Consider the following 20720-nt stretch of genomic DNA (forward strand, 5'->3'; position numbering starts at 1 on the left):
TTTTTAAATTCTCTTCTGTGATCATCCATCATAGGACCTTAAAAAAAAAAATTACCTAATTTTTCCTTACTTACCATATTTTCTCATTAATTTAGTCAAAACTATAAGTGAAGACATTTAACTAATTTTATTATTCCACAATAATATGTCATAATAATATGTCACTCACTGTCATCATTATATTTCAAGACCGTTCCGTTCCGTGTTTGCTTAAATGTTTTTTACTTTAAATAACCAATGGGAATTCGGCGCGGGAATAATGGAATAAAATATAGCCGAATTATTCCATATTACATCAGCTTTCTGCCAGTGCAAGTCCCCTCATATTTCGGTTCGCATCTCTGATGATAAACCGGTACAGACAAAAACAAATGTTTTTGGTACATGTACTATATGTACACCCATAACATGTATTTGGTAAAAGGTGGTTTATTACAGACACTCCAATTTTATTTATTAGTATGGATATAATTCCAGCTACGATAATGTGCTAAAATGATAAACAATGACCAAAAATTAGGGGGTTTTCTGAGCAACTAAATAAAACAAGCAAATAGAATGTAATATATGAATTTATTTAATGGGAAAGGCACTTTGCCACCAAAAGCACCCTTCAGCTGACATTGTACTAATGAAACAACATTGTAAATAATTCCTTCAGCGTTCACTACATTCACGAATTTATCAAAACCACTATTATTTACATTATAATTAAATTGTTCAGATTCTAATTTATAACAATCGCAAAAGATATCCATATTGAAGTATAAAAAATATACGAGTTATATGATATTACGGGTACAAATTCAAATTCAAATAGTTTGAAATGATCATACTTTTTTACGTTTGGTATCGTCGAGTACGTTGCGTGTAGCATTAATTATAGAATTTTGTTATTATTATTTTTATCAATTAATTAATTATATTTCGTTGTCTGTGATCACGAATTCAGCGGCCGAGCCGTACTGCAGTATTCTATTCTTCACGTCCTTCAATTTCGCGATATAGTGCTTGTGAATCTTGGTGTTGGTCCGTGTGTAGCGGAGGGCTGTTATCATTTTATCAGCAGTGTAATGCAGCCACAGTATGTTTGTGAACGGGTCGTAGCTCTTCCAATCGTTACTGAAATTTAAAAAAAAAATGAGTAAAATTGTTTATGACACACTTTCCATTATATTTCTTAAGACATATTCAGTTTTATGAAATAATTATCTACAAGGGATATCATAAAGGAACAAAAATTTTATTGATACTATTAAGCCCACTTGACAAAACTTGAACTCAACCTAGGCTCAATTATCTTCATCTCAATCAAATTGTTTGATTTTAAGCTTCACCTGCATGGAGTTAGCATGTAAGAATCTTTAGATTTGATTTTGATCCACTTACAACAAACAGATTTATTTGCACATTTATTAGGGATTGGTGACAATACAATAATTTGAAGAGTTTATGTAATTGTAAATTTAATCTCGACGAACCTTGTAGGATACAAAGTTCGTCGAGATTAAATAACTTCCTTACTATATATATCCTGATGAGATAATTTATTTGATTCTATCTTTAAGGTGTGTTTTTTAGTTATTTTAAACAATATTTTTTATCATTGCAAATCTAATCTAACCCATTGGACTTTCGTTCGAAACTAACCTAACGACAACGCATGTCTTTTTTGTTTTTCGCCCTTATTACCTAAACTAACCTAACCTCCCCTTTTTTTTTCAATTTTTTTTTATTTTTTTCTAAAAAAAAAAAGAACAGCGGGATCATTATCCCACTCCGGGACACGCACCCGAGTCTCTCCCGCATGAGCCGGTACACGTCGAACTGGTAGTCGCCGAGCGCGTCGAACAGCGCCTCGTCGTCGGCGAGGTCGCAGTAGAGCGGCGCCGCCCGCGCCCCCCGCGCCACCCGCGCGCGCGACAGCGAGTAGTCGATGAGCGTCGCGCGCACGCCGCACGCCGCCACGCGCCGCGCGCGCCCGCGCACCACGAACGTCACGTACTGCGCACGGGTGCCAATTATATTATTAATATGTCATAATTCAGTCATTCAGTCATTCGTTCAGTCATTCGTTCATTCATTCGTCGTAACAGTACGTCATAGTAGCTGCACCCTGCGGTTTCATCCGCGTGTCTCCGTATCCCGTAGGAATATCAGGATAATAGTTGCCTATATCTTATTCAAGTTGTCCAGCTATCTACGTACCAAATTTCATATCAGCCGGTTCAGTAGTATTTGCGTGAAAGCGTAACTTACACACACACACACATCCTTACAAACTTTCGCATTTATAATATAAGTAGGATTAGTAGAATTGTAGGGCGAATTGGGCCATCTCGTAACGGGTAAGGTGTATGTTTACTGTGGTGCGAATCGGGCCAGCTCGCACCGGCTGATTTTTCGCACCCCCACAGAAGACGGGCGTGAAATACGAGAGATATAGTGTTTTTTAAAGCGAATGTAGGAGCCGGAATCAGGTACATCTGGATAGGAATGGATTGGCAATCCCAGTCCATTCCGTTTTGCGCGTTGACAATCTCTCACACCTTTAACGCGAACAAGGTCCAACGCACAACAACTTCTGCCAACGTTTAGACTTTAGAGTATAGAGATTAACACCATTATCAACCCATACATGTCGCCGCACATGATTCTTGGACATGCCCATTCTCTCACTACATGTCGTTTACAAATTCGAACAGTTGTGTATATATTATTCAGTATTTCAATGACGTGTCCCACATACCTTCTGATCGGTGGGTGCAATGAGCACGTTGCCCCAGTGGAGATCGCGATGCTCAAACTCCAAAGCCTCCTCCGCTACAGCCAAGGCGAACGCAATCTGTTGTGTGCAAATACAATACTAAATTAAGATAAACATTACAACATAATATACAATGTGGCATCATTAAAAAATATATAGATATACATAAAATGGCATAGCATACATTTAAGAAAATATGTTAATTTTAATTGACTGTTTCCTTGGTGCCTTGCAAGTGCATGTGTCCGATTTGAATTTCTTCTATTTCTGACAAATGAAGGGTTAATTTTTTTGTTAAAGTAATATTAACATTGATTCAGGAACTTAACATTAATTTCAATTTATGTTTTATATTTATGTAAAAAAAAAACTGCCAAATCGAATATAAAATTTTCAAAATGTAATATTTGAAAGGGCAAAAATATTTACATATAACCAAAAATAATTCCACATTGTCTATGACACGTACGGACCATTGAACTTGTTTCTGATTATTATCATCTGACTCACACATTGTTTTGTTTACACTACAAACAATTTTGTTTGTTAAGGTCGATACACTTTGGCGACACGTATAAAAAAACACATTAAAATCAGAGACGAAACTTTTTACAAGGTAAGAAAGAGAACAAAACACTAATACATGCAAAATGAAAAATAAAAAATAAAAAACAAGTAAAAAATCACACAGCACTCTCGTAACATCAAAAGAAGCGGCGACAAGTTTGAAGGATAAGTGAAAATCTAGTCAAGATGCAAATTGAATACTTGAACTAGAGATTCACTCACCGTCCACCAGTGTCACTTAACAGGGCATGCGATAAAATGCTGAAAAAAAAAACAATAACAAGAAAAAGTTAGGTTAAAATAAAAATAAAAACAAACAAAAAAATATTTATATATAAAAATCCTTGAATGCAGCTTTTTTATTATTCTTAATTAAATTTCAATGTAAATTATGAACAACCAATGCAATATTTCTTAAATCACAGAAATCAATTCAACAATTCAACAAATAATGTCACTCAATTGACGTAGGTACTTCCTGGCAAATTATCTATCTATTATATTATTGGAACAATCCAATAATAATAATATAACAGTCGTCACATCATCGTGAGATGGCGCATCAACATACACCAATGTTTACAGCGAAATACGTCAGTAACTTGGCTTAGCTTTATTGTTTATGGCAAATTTAGTTTACACAGATAATAGACATTAGACAAATCAATATTTATCGTATATACTGTCTAGAATAGTCTTTATGTCTTGTAATAATTATATATTTGCGGTCTTATAATAAATTTTAAGTTCATATAAACGTTTTCTATAATATGAATGTCAAAAAATTTTATTCATTAAAGCATTTTAGAACAAAACTGTTCTATGACACTTATGTTATAAAGACCCGACTCCTACTACTGGCAAGTCATAAGTTATTGGGAAAAAAAAGACGATTCGTTTAATTTCAATATTGAATTATGACCGTTTCGGGTACATTCATGGAAAATATTTGCACAATAGTTATTTATATAATATTCCATGAAAAGTGTGGCAATCAAATGAATTCAGTTTTTAATAAATGACCGCAGGTGAAAATGCATGGCCTTATTTATACAATATGTTAAACAAAAACACATGCGTCCATATACAGTTTATGGAATCAGATGGGATATAAAACAAAAAAAAATATTCAAGAGTATGTACATATATGAAGGGTGGAAGTATTGTTGATACTATGTTGATAAGTGTACATTAAAACACTTTAAACTAGGTGATTTTATTTAGGTTTTTTCATTCGATTCGAATTACTTTTGTTTCAAACTGCTACTAACCAACCGCTCAACACTTCACTTCAACCCTAAACATACATACAACAAAAAAAAATACAGCTACAAAAAACAATATTAACACACAACGATTACAGTCAATCCGGGTAATTGTAAGCAATTCTTAATAAACTTTTGTCTCTGATAAAAAAACTACTTTTCCTTATGACAATATTTTTTTTTTCAGAAAATACTATGGAAATTACTTTCATTAAAGTTTTTTCAGACGCTTTGCAATTACAGAATACAAATATATATTATAATAGGATACTTTTCCAATCACCCCTATTCATCAGGGTAATTTGTGCCCTGATTGGCCCTATACAAGTTAAACTAGGTTTTTCATCCACACTTATTATTAAAAAAAAAAAAAAAATCCCAAAAAAGGGGTCACCAACCTGCTTATAGAGCGCGTACGCCTGCTCGGCGTTGTGGAACTGGTAGCCCTCGAGGTCGCGGCCCGCGTTGGCGAGCTCCAGCACCAGGAAGTGCTGGCGCGGCGGCAGCGCGGCCGGGCTGTCGTTCTCCGAGCCGCTGCACTCGTCGTACAGCTCCCACAGGTCCAGCAGCCGCGCCGGGTACGGCCCGTACACTAGGCGCGCGGCTAGCACCTGCTCCCAACGATGTACACGTTTCAATTTTCATTTTCATAGCATTGAAATGCTTTATTACTGAGAAATTTTTAAAGAATAGAAAAAAAAATCATCACGAGGCGGGAATCGAACCCGTCGAGCGTCTTTTTGCAAAACCGCAGCAAACGACAGACCGTTGTTAATAAATAACACGGTTTATGAGTGGGCTCAGTGGCGTGGCTGGGTGGGAGACGCCTATGTACAGTAGTAGATATTAAAAGGTTGATGAAAGTAACGATGACGTATTTATGATAGAATCAACTAAATAGTCCAACTTGCTCATATACGAGTACAGAGTATACGTAGGAAATTATTTTTTCCTAGCGATCCTTATCATTATAAAATACGTGTGACATTATTGTAGATGTGTATAGATATGTGAATATAGTAGGAAATATTGTAAAGTACGAAATTAGAATGAGATCCACCCGTTTACAGTGGCTCAAAATCACGTCTAAAAAAGTCAGTTACATACAAACACACAGGTGAAGCTATAAAGGCGTGTTAAAAAAGATTTGTTTCGTATGGGCTCTTTTTTCCGGGCATTATGCTCGATAGGCAAGTATTACGTGCGTGGAGTCCGTGCGAGCGCGTCATTGGAATTATATAATTTAACACATGTTTACTGCAGTGTTAACGTTTCCCCTAATACAATGAGAGCTTGTTACACGTGCAATCTATTTAACACGTGCTCACGTCTCACACACACAAACCAATATACTACTTGTAGTGGAAATTTGAATGCCATTTATAACAGAAAAACGTAAAAGTGCATATTATGCCAAAATATTAAAACATTTTGAGATGTTTTAAGCAAATTAGAGAAAATTTATCGAGTATATTTTTGGTAATCGCATTTGCGCGTAGAAAGTTGAGATCGGTTATGAATGATTCTGCAATAGCCCAGATTAAGAAAAAATATTAACAACACATTGATTTCTCGTGTCATAACGTATGCGTGCTTATATAAAACTAATATATTTATAGCTATATTAATTGACTCTATATAGTTTAAATTTAGGCGAATCAGAGAAATGCTGTATTTTGCACATATGCCAACATCAGTGAAAATAATTAAAAACAAATATACAACACTATCAATGTCAACCATTCTCAAATAATAATACATGTAAATACCTATGAAACTCTTTGATCTGACAAAATTAAAAACAATCACAGCGATTCGCGCCAAATCACCAACACAATTGACACACATTTATTACGTCAATAGAACGAACCATGGATCGGCAACATTTCCACAGCTGTTAGAAACCTGAATCACCACTGAGTCACAGATTATTATACAACTCTGCGTAGTGGGAAATTCGATCGCGCTTATGTGTCATTTGAGTTACATGTTATAGGGTTATCAATTTTTTTTTTAACAAGAATTCTTTATAAAAAACAGCATCAAGTAAGAAGATAGATATTGATATAAGATATTGATAGTTATTTAGAAAATTTAAAAATATTATTGTCAGAGTTTTTCATTTAAATGATAAATTTAGTAATATTTTTGTTTTTTTTTTATTGTGTTAAGCAATTCGATGCTGAAAACAGTTTACAGATTTAACAACAGCCTTTGCCTATGATATAGTTAAATGCAGTATAACATCGTTGTTACGGGTATAGTTGGGAACCTTAGAAAACACCTTGAGTACTAGTAATTATTATGCCTTGGGATTTTTGTTAGGTCGAATGAATATAGCTTGTATCGAGGTGGACGTCTTACATATACTATATTTATATAGACCTCTATATACATTGAGGAATTGGGTCCAATGTTTTATGTTAAACGTTATCATTGGCTAATTACTGTGTGACAGGGTCATCTAATAATTTATGTGAACATGCATTCATTTAGCGAAAGTTGTTTGTGTTATCTATATGGTATATTTATGACATAATTGAAGACATAATAAATGCTAGTGGGGATACGTTTTAATTTTACAGATGTGTGTGTTTTCCCCATGACGATTTTGCAATACTTGAATATTTGAATTTAAATTCGCGTCCGTTATAAACTCAATCACTAAACTAAATAACATTATCATCACAATAATATAGCATACAGCAATTTTACAACTTTAATATCAACTCCTACAACTACAAACAAAATTTATCAAAGAAACTGAAGGACAACTCTATCCTCCATCAAAAACGAGAAATCGTCAATGTCAAAAAAACCTCTACCTCTACCTACACGCGTAACAAATTCCATTCAAATAATGCAAATTACTCATATCATATTGGCGAACAAACGCAAACACGTTATCAGAACAAACAAGAATAAACAGAAAACAGTACAGCATTGATATCACGGTAATCAGTCTGGCCCATTTCCCTTATCATTGTTCAAGGCATCGCGAGACATCGCTGTGAATGGGATTCATTGAGATCGGAATCGGTTTCCTTCAATATCCTTCTTGATACTAAAAATACGTAAACGTGTATGTTCTTTGGAGACAGTTAGGAGGCTAGACAGTGATAGTGTCCTTTTATCCCGGCGAAACATGTCGTTCCCGAGGAAATTTCCTTTGACTACGTGAGCGAAGCCCCGGGCAAAAGCTGACTATTAATATATGTCTTAAACTATGCGGTATATGTATTTAACATTTAATTATACACATCATTGCCAACCACTGTTTAAAAACGCATATATCTTCTAATATATAAAATTCTCGTGTCACAGTTTTCGTTGCCATACTCCTCCGAAACGGCTTCAGCGATTTTGATGAAATTTTTTGTGCTTATCCGGTATCTATGAGAATCGGCCAACATCTATTTTTTATCCCGATATTCCTACGGGATACGGATTTACGCGGGTGAAACCGCGGGGAGCAGCTAGTCTTATATATAAAAATCAATTGCTATCCGTTAGTCTCGCTAAAACTCGAGATCGGCTGAACGGATTTATCTTATTTTGGTCTTGATATGTCCGAGGAGGTCTAGGGAAGGTTTAAAAGGTGAGAACGATACGGAAAATATATCGAAACAATATTCTATGGCGTTGCGAAGTTCGCCGGGACAGCAAGTTTTTAATAAAATTATGTACATACATCATTCAATAACGTTGAAGTATAAAACCTTATACATTTGAAATTCCCACATCAGCGGTAAATATACAGTTATCATTTGCCAAGGTTAATCAATGCAAAATAAAATTTCACACACGCGTACGTATACGTATATAAAGAAATACAAAAATATCTAGATAAATTTATTCGCGATTTATTGTCGAGGTCGTGACGCATAGTTTAAAGTACTGTTATCGAGATTGATTCTGTTTATTGTATTTGCGATATTAATGTTCGAACATTAGTACTCTTACGCCATCACAATATGAATATATAGGTTACTAGCTGCGCCCCGCGGTTTCATCCGCGTAAGTCCGTATCCCGTAGGAATATCGAGATAAAAAGTTGCCTATGTGTTATTCAAGTTGTCCAGATGTCTACGTACCAAATTTTATTGCAGTCGGTTCAGTGGTTTTTGCGTGAAAGAGCAACAAACACACACACATCCTTACAAACTTTCGCATTTATAATATAAGTAGGATATTCTATATCTGTATTATATTTAAAACTAGCTGATTCCGACAAAGGCTATACTATACTGTCTTACACTTATCATTTAAAGGTATGAAAAATAGATGTAGGACGATTCTCATACCTACCCAATATGCAGACAAAGTTTTATGAGAATCGATCCAGTCGGCGGCGGGTTATAGGAACGAAGATTTTATACATTTAGAGAGATTTACATCCGTTATTAATTACGACGATATAGACGTAAAAACCAAAACGCAAATATCGTATACGAACACGTTTCAAAGTATACAGATAGCAATATAGCGATAGAATCACGTGTGCATATAATTATTATCTCGCGCTATCTATCGGCAGACGTCTTCGAAATGTGTACGATGAATTAATATTAATATATAAGCCTCGATAAAGGAGCTGTTGTTATATACGTTCCAACGTATGGTTATGGTCATGCATTTTCAATATATAACTAGTAATAATATCACACTATAATCCAATCCTATCCTATCCTATCCTTCCTACTAATCCTACTATTCTACTAATATTATAAATGCGAAAATTTGTAAGGATGTGTGTGTGTGTTTGTTGCTCTTTTTCCGCAAAAACTACTGAACCGAATGAAATTTGGTACGTAGATAGCTGGACAACTGGAATAACATATAGGCAACTTTTTATCCCGATACTCCTACGGGATACGGACTTACGCGGGTGAAACCGCGGGGCGCAGCTAGTTTGAAATAATCCTTGGACGCTATAAGCTAAATAGTAATAAACTGTTTACAGAATCAGTAATTTTTTAAATCGAATCTAAGTATTTTGAACGAAAACTTGCCTCGATTGATAATATAATCATAGTACATATTAGCTAACCATATAGGTTACTATATATGTATCATTCATTATATTGCTAATACTTTCACCTCAGTTGTTGAGGGACTGTCATATATGGATTGCTCCATCGATAAATGAATAATCTAAAGTGCCTAGACTCGGAATATTAATGTATCATCTAGCATAGATATCAAGTTAAAAATATATTTTAATATGGGCTTAGATGTTTACATAAACTCTATCTATATATATAAAATTCTCGAGAACTAATCCATACACCTCCGCAACGGCTGGACCGATTCTCGTGAAATTCTTGCATATTGAGTAGGTTAAGGAATCGGCCAAAATCTATTTTTCATACTCCTATATTATAAGATTAAATCAGAAAAGCCTTAGCCGGGTTACTTCTAGTACGTAAGATATAAATTTGTCTGTTTATCCGTAATTTTATTTGAGTTTCCTTAATACTTTCGATTGGACGATCGAGTTTTAATTGATTTTCTTTTTGGCTACTTTCCATTCTGCATTTTCCAAAAGACAGATATTCGTCGTTTATCGACCTATTTGCGAACAAACCCAAGGGCATAGCAACTATTTAATATTTATATATTATAACTAACTTTAATCCGCGTTTAAATTGTACTCGTACATACGTATTGATTTGAAATGACCTGAATACTATGACTAATTCATTGTTATTGATAAAACGCCGCGATGTAATATTGCAAATTCAATATTATCAAATGATAATATATAACGGTAAATACCGTTAGTAATTACTTCCTGGTATTGAATTAGTCGTAATATAATTAAAACACAATAATATTTGCATCGATTAATTATCATCAAACTGCGATTGTATTGTTTAGGAATCATAATTAATATCAGCGATTTGTTTATGTACATATATAAACTTAGGTATGATGAGATAAGATTCATTATGGGGGGTGGAGGTATCACTTCAATTTCTACAATGAGACAAAATGAAAACAAGCCCCTATCAAACACAAAAAGAATCACCGCCATCAGTTGGTTTCGCCCAGTTATTGAATAAGAAAAACAAACAAAAAAAAAAGACGGTCAAATTGTTTCGTTTGAAACTTTCGTTTTTGCGGATTCAGTTGGAAAGACAAACAATTTCCATCTAGATCAGAAAGTCTATAATACGGTGGAAACATTTTTTTCTACTGGTAACCTTGTAAATTTTAGCTCAGGGTTAAAAAAATATATATCAATTGCGAATGTTGTTAGATAACAAATATTAGTTCGGCTCATAAACATTATATCTGTTATTCACAACTGGCCATTTGTAGTAATCTAAATCAAATCTTAAATGCATTTACCGAAAACTGAATTTCCAATAACTATAACTGAATTACCGAAAACTATTAAAAGGCAGAGAAGATTATCCCACAGGAGAACGAATTTTCGCTAACAATACAATTAAGTCCTCGAAAGTTAATAATATTTAATGATTATTTGTTTCCAAACACGTGATATATAATAAATTGTTGTATATAAAGCAAACAAGTACAAAAAAATCAGCATAATGAGCAATTCTTTATATATTCTCCTATAATTAAATAGTTTGCATACCTTATTGAATGCATCAGTTGCATTCTCTACAGAATGTAAATCCAATGTCTCAGGGCTCTTCCCTTCATTAAAGTGACTCTCTATATCTGGTATCGGAGCGCCCAGAGCGCTCAATTCCCTAAAAATTATAACAATTATAATTTAGAAAATAACTTATGTAAACGACTTATTGTACATTATTATTATAACAGCATACTATTGTATTTAGTGACACAGAGTGGGTGAGCCGGAGGTCCATTTCCTTTTCCTCACCCTACCCAATTCATTACCAACTCTGCGAATGTTCATGGGTGGTAGTCATCGGCTTACCATCAGGTGAACCACCATCTCAGTTTCCCCGATTTTTGTACAAAAAAAAATTACTAAAATCAATTGGCCCTCTTAATATATCACATCAAAATTATATAAGATTAAAAACAAAATGCCCAAAATCAAAACTTAATCATCCCCCATATGACGAGCCATTGAGAAATTCCCCATCACCAGCAGAATAGAATGAAAAAGGGCCCAAGTTTGCAGTCCAATGCACTGGACGGACTAGGTAAACATCTCTGTAATAATTAGTGTAGCAGAAGCCATCCACACAGCAGAAGATCGGTAAAATTGGCGCGAACCAACCAGAAAAACAAGCCTCCAGAATAATCACACAACCCACATCAGCGAGGAGTTTGACATACAGAGAGAGGAACAATTATCAACCCTATACACACTCACATAGCAATCACAATCTCGGACACAATCTGCCCATAGTCCTTCTGCCGCTCCCCGTTGACCAGCGTGTCCCCGTTCACGGGTATCACCTTGAGCACGCGCGCGCGCCCGTCGCCCGCGCGCCACAGATACACCTCGCCGTACACGCCCTCGCCGATCTTGCGGCAGTTCTTTAGAGCTCTGCAATCAGAAACAATATTTACACATTACAATATAATGCACAACCATCTGCTTGTTTTGAAATAACATTGAAAACACAGAACAAAATTAAATACTTTACAATCTAAAATTTCATTCAAATTACTACTGGTGAATATGGATACATAGCAGTGGAGGCTCAGTAGTGAGAACCTCAGACTTCAAATCAATAAGTTGGGGTTTGAGACCGGGTGAGTGTGCAGGAAATAAAAAGATTTTCCAATTTATCTGCACATGTGGATAACATCACCACTGCTTAAAACAGTGAAGGAAAAACATTGTGAGGAAACTGGCATGTCCAAGAATCAAAAGTTCAACATATGACATCTGTCAACCCGCACTTGACCAGCGTGGTGCAATATGACCTAAACTCTCATAAGAGGCCTGTGTGCCAGCAGTGGGGACACATATGGGATGATGATGATGATGAATATGGAAGTGAATGTTAGAAAATTTATGTATCAATTAATATATCAATGTTCTGTAGCCATACAATCTATTACAAAACAGTTTAAGGATTCGATTCAGTTTAAGGACTTGCGATTTATCCACAGTTAATTACTTATCATAGTTTATATGATAACATATTGATTATGGCCCAGAACTAAACAAGCAAAGCGATGCGTGCCAGCAAACACTTGTATCATAAAATATAATACTTAATGTCAGGCAGTTAAAATATGACATGATTAATACAATTATGATGAATAATGAATAAATGCATAAGCCACTATCTACCTACATACTAGCAGAATATATGTACATGTTATGCTGTACAGCATTACAAATACAGTTGTTAGATAAACACCCATAGTGAACAGTAGAAAAAGTTATTATGTAAATTTATTTTAGATGATATCTCATTCATTAAATTATGAAAGTTTAATTGAACATTATTACTTTCATTTTTAACATGGTTTTTTAACCACACATTAGTAACCTAGTTTTAATGATTCCACAATAATTTATGACAACCTATTATGTACCATTTTAACGTCATTTTATAATTAACTAATTATTTAATTTAAAATAATAAGTATAATGATCACCTTCAAATAGAGGTTATATCTAAAAATCGTAAATAACCTCCATTTAAAAAATTTAAAATTGTTTGTTAAATGTAGGTAGCTAAATAAAAAAAAAAGCCCAAGCACATGGCATTTATTGACAATACCAAACAATAGTTTCGATTGCCTCCATTTTGTTATTTACATGACCTACAAAGCATTTGTTTGTATGAACATGTGTTGTGTGTTAATTGGACGCAATATAAAACAAATAGCACGATTAATGCACTCACGTATCTGGATAGCATTCATCAAACAACAGCGCATCTGTCTGGTTGCACAGTCGTAAGACGTAATCACGCGCTGCAGTACTCGGACGGCTTGACGTTTCATGAAAATTTTCTAACACAGTGACTTCGTCCTCCGAGTCACCGAGCGAGAGCTTTGATAAGTCGACAACCGTATCATCACAATCCTCGGACAAATATCCTGAAAACACGAGACATTTCGAGATCGCGTCGTGACACATACAAGGAAGTGAATGACAACTTTCCCCGTGACTAACAATTACGTAGAAAACAACACAAAGATGGCCCAAATATATTTCTCCACAAACTCACCTGAGTATTGCAGGGAAAGATGCATGCACTTGGCTTTGGACACTTTTTGTTGAACAAAGGCGTAGAACCAAGCTATTATCCCGTTAGGGATAATGTATGGCAGTCAAATAGTCCACAGTCAAAATAACTTAGCACAAAGTATTTTGTCCTTGTATTATATAATAATACAGTCGCAAATATTCACTTTCAACGTAGTACAACGTTCTTTTAAAACAATAAAAATAAAAAATTTAACAACACAAGAAGCTTGCGTCCGCTTCCGCGATTTTTAATTAATTGTAACGTTAACGTATGAAATACGTAAACGTGACGAGAGGAGTGAAGAGATGAGCTCACAACTCACGCTGGTGTTGCCATGACCGTATTTATATTTTCCCCAAAATACAAGCGAATGAAACTGAGGATGGACCATTATTTGTAATAAATAAGAAAAGAACCATCATGTTAAAACTTTGCGTTCTACATATTATGATAATATAAATTTAATAGTTAATAGGTAATAACACATATAGAAATAAGTATGTAATAGCATGTTACTATAGTATATAGTTTTTCAATAATATTAATAATATTCAAAAGAAGAACATACACGATTAATTTAATTTTCTTACAAACATCCGATATCAACGAAGTTTTGCTCATTTATATTGAAATAGAATTAGATGGCAATCTTAGGCATTCGGTTTAATTACAGATTAAAAATTATGAACCTTTCAGTGTTACTAGCTATAAAATACGAATAAATTATTTGTATCATCTTTAAAATTAAATAACCGACAGTATTTAAACTTGGCAAAATACAGTTTAGGTAAATTATTATGTATTTAAATTACAAATATTTACCTTTTGAATCATCAATGGCAGCCGAAGAACAAATGCTGGATCGTGATTCATTAGAATCCTAGAAAATGTGATATATTTAACAAAAAAATTGTAAATTGTTTCATGATTTTAAATTAGGACATAAAAATAACTTACTAATTTAATTGTTGACCTGATAGGCTTTGAAACAAAAGTACTTCTGCGACTTTTAATGGATTCATTGTTAAGTGAAGCTGTAAAATAAACAATAATAAATACTTAGTATATTTAAATCAATAAATTTCATTTAATTTTCATTTTACAAATAATTCTAGACCTGACATTACACTGCAACTTTTGCTGTTGGTGTCAAATTGATTTGTCTTTCATTACTTTTTAAATAAATAGATTGCATGCAGTTTTTATATTGTCAATATTGTTGAAACATATGCTTCAAACGTCTTACCATTTAAGTCTTGCAGTTCAATTGTAGCTATTACACTCTGCCTATATTTCCTTCCCTTATTTTCCAATGATTCAATATCAAGCATTGAGTAATCTGTACCATCCACCATTGTTGTCATTCTTCTATAAATACTTAATGATCTTTGCCATTTTTTCCCTGGCTGTAACACTATGGGATGTTTTATTTCACTAGTATTAAGAGTAGTATTGCTAGTCAGTCTTACGCTTTGTCTTGTCATTATTGAAGATCTACAATTAGTTACTGGTCTATGACTCTTCCTCAGAGTGATTAATGGTTGTGGTGATTGTAGTAATTTTGGTGTTTTTTTTAATGTATTACTTCTATCAGGTTCATCATCATTAGAACTCAATGTTTCAGTCATTGTGTCAGTGGTCTTTTCACTCATTGTATTGTTTACATCCACTGTAACCTGTTCCATCTTATCTGCTAATGTCACCTCCATGATTGCATCTACACCTAAACTATTAATACTGCTTATTGAATTATCTTGTGTAAAGAAAAATGAATCATTTGTAATTTCATTTCTTCTTCTAGTTGTAACAAAATTGACAGTTGCATTATTCATATCCTCCGAATCTGAAGATGTTTGTGAATCTCGATTTTTTGAACCTGTGCAGTTGTCCAATGAAGACTCAACAGAATCATCATCCATATCTTCATTTATTACAGATGATTTATTTGATTTGTCTGAAGCAAAACTGGTGTAATCATCAGTAGAATTGCTATCATTTAAATTGGACTCGGCATCAGAAGCATGCTTTTTATATAAGTACTTCTGAAGAATAGATTGACTCAGTCTTTGAATTTTAACAATTGGTTCTTTATTTGTTACGGTATTATTCTCTATTGACTCATTTTCACTGCATGTATCATAAAGAGAACCAGATTCCATTTTTTGTGAATTATTCAAATCACTATTGGACATAGTTGTTTCCATTTCATTTATAAAACTTTGTTTATCATTTGTGAAACCCAAGAAAGGTGTACTAGGTAATTCATCATCAGTATAAGTCATAGAACAGTTCATAGTGAGTTGATTATTTAATTCCTTATATTTATTTAAAACATCCATTTCAGCAGTCTTATTCACATTTGAGAATCCAAGAAATTTATCAACTTCTGAGATTTTTAGGATGTCACTTAAGTCTTCTTTTTGTGATGTTTCTAATAAGTTGCTGTTAGCATTAATCTCATCTTCTTCAGACTTTGTAATATGTGCATCATCTTCAAGGGTACCATTTTTGCAATAATTATTCGAAAAATCTATTACAGTAATACAAGGATAATCAGATTTTATATGTTTGAAACCATCAAATGCTGCATTTTTTTCTAAATTGACATTCCTTACTGGAGTAGATCCATTATTTTGTTCTCCCTTATCATAAACTTCACTGGTTCGGTTTTCTATTATGTTTGTTAAATTATGGTTTGAGTTTATAGTGATAGGTGAATATTTGTAAATAGATTGTCCTCTATATTTTTCATGGAATGGTGTACTACATAATGGTGATGATGTACCCACTTCTGAGCTTCTTATTTGGCTTAATTTTCTGTTAGGTGTGAGTGATAAGAATTTGCCCTTTTCAAAGTCAGGGTTATTGAACAATGACAGATTTTCATCAATATTTTCAATTGAGTCATTGTAACTTTTGGAACTATTAAACTCTTTCTCTATTTGCAATTTATGTGATTTAATATCAGATTGATTGAAATCATTATTTTCTTTACTTGAATCTAAAAATAAAACATAAATTTAATAAGTCATTAAACATAAAGTAATAATTGGACAAAATCAATTTATTACTTACCTGAAGTATCAGAGCTGGAATAATTCACTTTCTTAATATTTTTTTGTTTTCTTTTTTTATAATATGACCTCTTCTCCCTTTAAATTTAAAATCATAATAATAATAATGTATATAACAAGTGTAACATAATATCATTTTGTTAGTAAATTAAACATTTCATTATTTATTTTGTTAGTTTAAATGAGAACAATCCAATCTTACAGTAGCAAACAAAACATTTTTTTCTTATTTCCTAACAAAACAAACGTAGTATGGAGTGAATTTGACACCGAAAAGTTAAAATAATATTATTGTATTTAATTGCCACTTACTTTGGGTTGTTGTCTTTAGGTGTACATTTAAAAATAGGTGAATTATTCGATGGGGATGAACGAAGCAGCTGATCGAACAAATCTTCGGGTTTATTTACTCTTAAGGATTTATCCGGAGTTAAGTATGTGGATCTCGACGTAGACTCTCTAAGAATTTCCGGTTCTTTTAATCTTTTCACATATTTTTTCTTGCGTACTCTATTTGATGCTGCAAATTGGTTAGATGCTCCTAAACAAGAAAGTTCGCGTTTAGCCTGTTTAATGTTTTCAATGTAGAACGCATCAAATATAGAGCTCTTTGCATCAACAATTTGCTTCACATCTCTAGGATCCAGTCCAGTTTCCTTTTTAGATTTATATGTTCGTCTCATGTTTGTTTCAAGTGGTTAAATAATTTCAGTATAGCTTATTAGAGTATTCATATTTTTCAAGTCGAATATATATCTTTTTAAATTCAAAAATACGTTTGACTTTGACACCTTCAAATAAAGTTTGACTGATGACGGAAGAGTGACAGAAATTTAAATTTTATTGCCAACATAAAAAATATCGAATATTATATTTTATTAGCAAATCCCATGGCATTTATTTGTTTACTTCACAATTTCAGGCTTATCGTATTCAAAAAAGATTTAATTGGATTAATATACCACAATCAGTCTTAAACACGAATGATTTCTTTTATAAACTGGCCTTTTAAGTTAAATTGGGTGTTATTTAGTGGGACAGTTTTGATGATGTTTAAACAATCAAACACAAAATTTCGGAACATAAAAATAGGCAATAATTTCGTAAAATTAATCAAAACCCAGCATTTCTGGTTAATTTTTGATAATGTGTTCAACGTGTTAGATATATATCTATAAATCGACTCACATATCTGATACATCTAATCTCTCAGAAATTCAAATGTAACATAAGTTTTTTTTTATTCTATAAAACTATAGGTTAAAGCTAAAGTTTTCTAAAAACTATTAAACCCATAGGTATTAATGGAACTAAAATGTAATTCAGATTCACATCAGAACAGCAGAATATTTATAGGTTTCGTAAAGTCAAGTAAATCGGGATAATTAATGCTATCTCAAAGCAATCATTATTGCATTTTATTTAAATTCTGAGCCACTAAAAACTGTTTGTAAACGTAATGTAAACTATTTACTTTTGACAGTACACATTTTGTAGTGTGAACTACGATCGGCCTATCGGTCGTCAGGTAGAGATCGCTACCTTAGCGATAAGACCGCCTGACGTGCTTTTATAGAGTTCATTTATAGAATTCATTTCTGTATGACTTGGTGCACTATAAAGCACAATATTATGAGTCGTAACAAGAAATAGTATATGATAAAATGAAATAATTTTTAATTTGTACACTTAAAGCCTATATTTATTGAAATACAATTCCTGTAGTAAGTAATGTACACTTGACACATACCAGAATGCAATAGTTATCAAGAAAAAAAAAAACAATTTTATAACTACAAGACAAAGATCATGAACCTTTGGCAAATTTTCATTAACACATTGTGATTTCTACATAATATTTAAACCATTTTAGTAATTAAGTCATATACACCGCCAATTATACTTAAAGCAAGATAATATTGTGAAGAAAATTTTGGTGCCAAAAAGTAGTCCGAATTTAGGGATTCGAAAGTAAATACGATACGAAAAGTGATCCTCTATGATCGAGGCATTCATATCATATTTATGAAAAAAAAAAATTATCATATTTTTTACGCCTTCCCAGTATTGTTATTTCAATTTAATGAATTTTCTGTTGAAACAAGATCTATGAACATCCATTGCGGCATGCATTTTAGCGCCCCTTACGATCCGGCGCCTAGAACCACCGATTCAGTAGCTCTTGAATAGAATCGCTACTGAATCTTTTAAACAATTACATGATTCGGTACTGAAGACTATGATATCACAGTAAATAAAATACATATTTTATAAACAGAACAATTGCTGAATTGATGTACTTATAATTTTTATAATTATAAATTTACGAAAAATAAAAAACCGTATATAACCGTAGTATTCTGCCTGACTGTTCGTATATTATTTACTGTGATTAAATTTAATGACAATTGACACTTGTAATAAAAATTGCAATAAATACGATATCACATTTTGAATCAGAAGAATTCTTATAACACTAGATTTCACGTTCCTTGTTGGTTTAGACAATGTAAAAACAAAGCATGATATAGTATTAGCACAGTATAAAGAGAAGTATTCAGTAGTACACTCGTTCTACCCGCGTCTAAGCGTCTTTGTGAACAACTGTATGGATTATTAGACTGTGATAATACTATGTAGACATCGCTTATCTATTGGAAGTGAGCACTTGCATGCTACAAAATAACTGAAATTTCATACCTTATGCTGAAATATTTAATCAACAATTTATATGTATAGATGTGGGGTAGAACCTATTTGTTATTTTAACAATTGCACAATTCAACTTGCAATATTTAAAAGCAAAAAGAGGAACCACCACAAACAGGCCTATTTAGGAACAATATGTATGTAAATACATTAGTCTTTCAACTAATATGAATATCGCATTTTACAAGTTAACATTAATTTTGATGTTGAAACTACAAAAGATAATTCTTATAAATTATAACCCCCTATATTTAAGTCAAATGTTTTAACATATAAATTTAAACTATGTATAGAGAATTCATCATCACAGAACACGTAATATGGAGCCTTAAATTCACAAAAAATCCCTCAACACAATCTAAATAAAATACTTATAAAATTAAATAACAGTTTTTACAACTTTTTTCAGTTATATTAAACCAAACAAACATAAAAAAATAATATAAAATATTGCATAACTTGCTATGATCTGATAAATATCAAATGTCATAGAATGGCAATAATATATCTCTTAAGAATGTATAAGTAATAACCTAAGAAAAATACAATTTAAAATATACTTTATGCCATAACGAAATAAATGTGAAAATAAAGAAATAACAAACATCAATTATGATTTTCCCAGAAAAAAAAATTTGCTATACAGTAATTTACGCAATTGTTTTGAAATTGGCTATTATTGGTGTTATATTTGTATTGCACAGTTTTCTCATTGTAGGTAAATACTTTCATGCATTGCCTGAAAAGTGAAAACTATTACTTACATTTCAACATAAATTATATAACATCTGTTAGGCTAGTTAATGGTCCATTAAGTAATTTAATAGCAGCATGGAATCTTTAATTACGGCAACAAATAAGCTCATGGAACATATTTTTTCCTATATAAAACAAAATCTTTTTTATGGCAGTATTACATCAACAGTATTTATGGGAACCTATCTATTTCTACATAATATGAGTTCATAGACACCATTTGAACAAAGAATTCCAAAAAGTAAGCACATTTGGAACTTGACTCATTAATCAATTATATCACCATATGACAACATATCATATGACATGTTATCTTTTATTTTAAATTATTTATTTGCATAAACATATATATACAATTAGTAATAACAATTGCAACTAAAATGCAGTTTGGAAATTAAAACGCTTGCAGTACACATAA

General features: G+C 32.7%; 1 protein-coding gene across 1 annotated transcript; it reads right to left on the reverse strand.

Moving 5' to 3' along the window:
* Positions 1 to 554: 554 nt before the first annotated feature.
* LOC119833765 lies at positions 555 to 17574 on the reverse strand. Its single transcript, XM_038357936.1, has 12 exons — positions 17150 to 17574; positions 16839 to 16915; positions 15010 to 16764; positions 14706 to 14797; positions 14586 to 14643; positions 13416 to 13611; positions 11921 to 12097; positions 11207 to 11324; positions 4998 to 5210; positions 2750 to 2845; positions 1793 to 2004; positions 555 to 1122 (listed from the first exon to the last, which is right to left on the reverse strand). Exons 1-12 carry the CDS (start codon positions 17518 to 17520, stop codon positions 921 to 923), a joined length of 3567 nt encoding a protein of 1188 aa, XP_038213864.1. The 5' UTR covers positions 17521 to 17574; the 3' UTR covers positions 555 to 920.
* Positions 17575 to 20720: the final 3146 nt, after the last annotated feature.

Source organism: Zerene cesonia, chromosome 18 (genome assembly GCF_012273895.1).
Source record: "Zerene cesonia ecotype Mississippi chromosome 18, Zerene_cesonia_1.1, whole genome shotgun sequence".
In the NCBI taxonomy this organism is placed as follows: Eukaryota; Metazoa; Arthropoda; class Insecta; order Lepidoptera; family Pieridae; genus Zerene; species Zerene cesonia.

What these genes read in the sequence shown, in the direction of transcription:
- LOC119833765 (XM_038357936.1), bottom strand. Translation starts at nt 17,520, where the DNA reads ATGAGACGAACATATAAATCTAAAAAGGAAACTGGACTGGATCCTAGA. An exon ending in TGAACTGCAAGACTTAAATG is followed by an intron (nt 14,798 to 15,009) that starts GTAAGACGTTTG and finishes TTTATTTTACAG; the next exon opens with CTTCACTTAACAATGAATCC. An exon ending in TCCGAGATTGTGATTGCTAT is followed by an intron (nt 11,325 to 11,920) that starts GTGAGTGTGTAT and finishes TATAATTTTTAG; the next exon opens with GGAATTGAGCGCTCTGGGCG.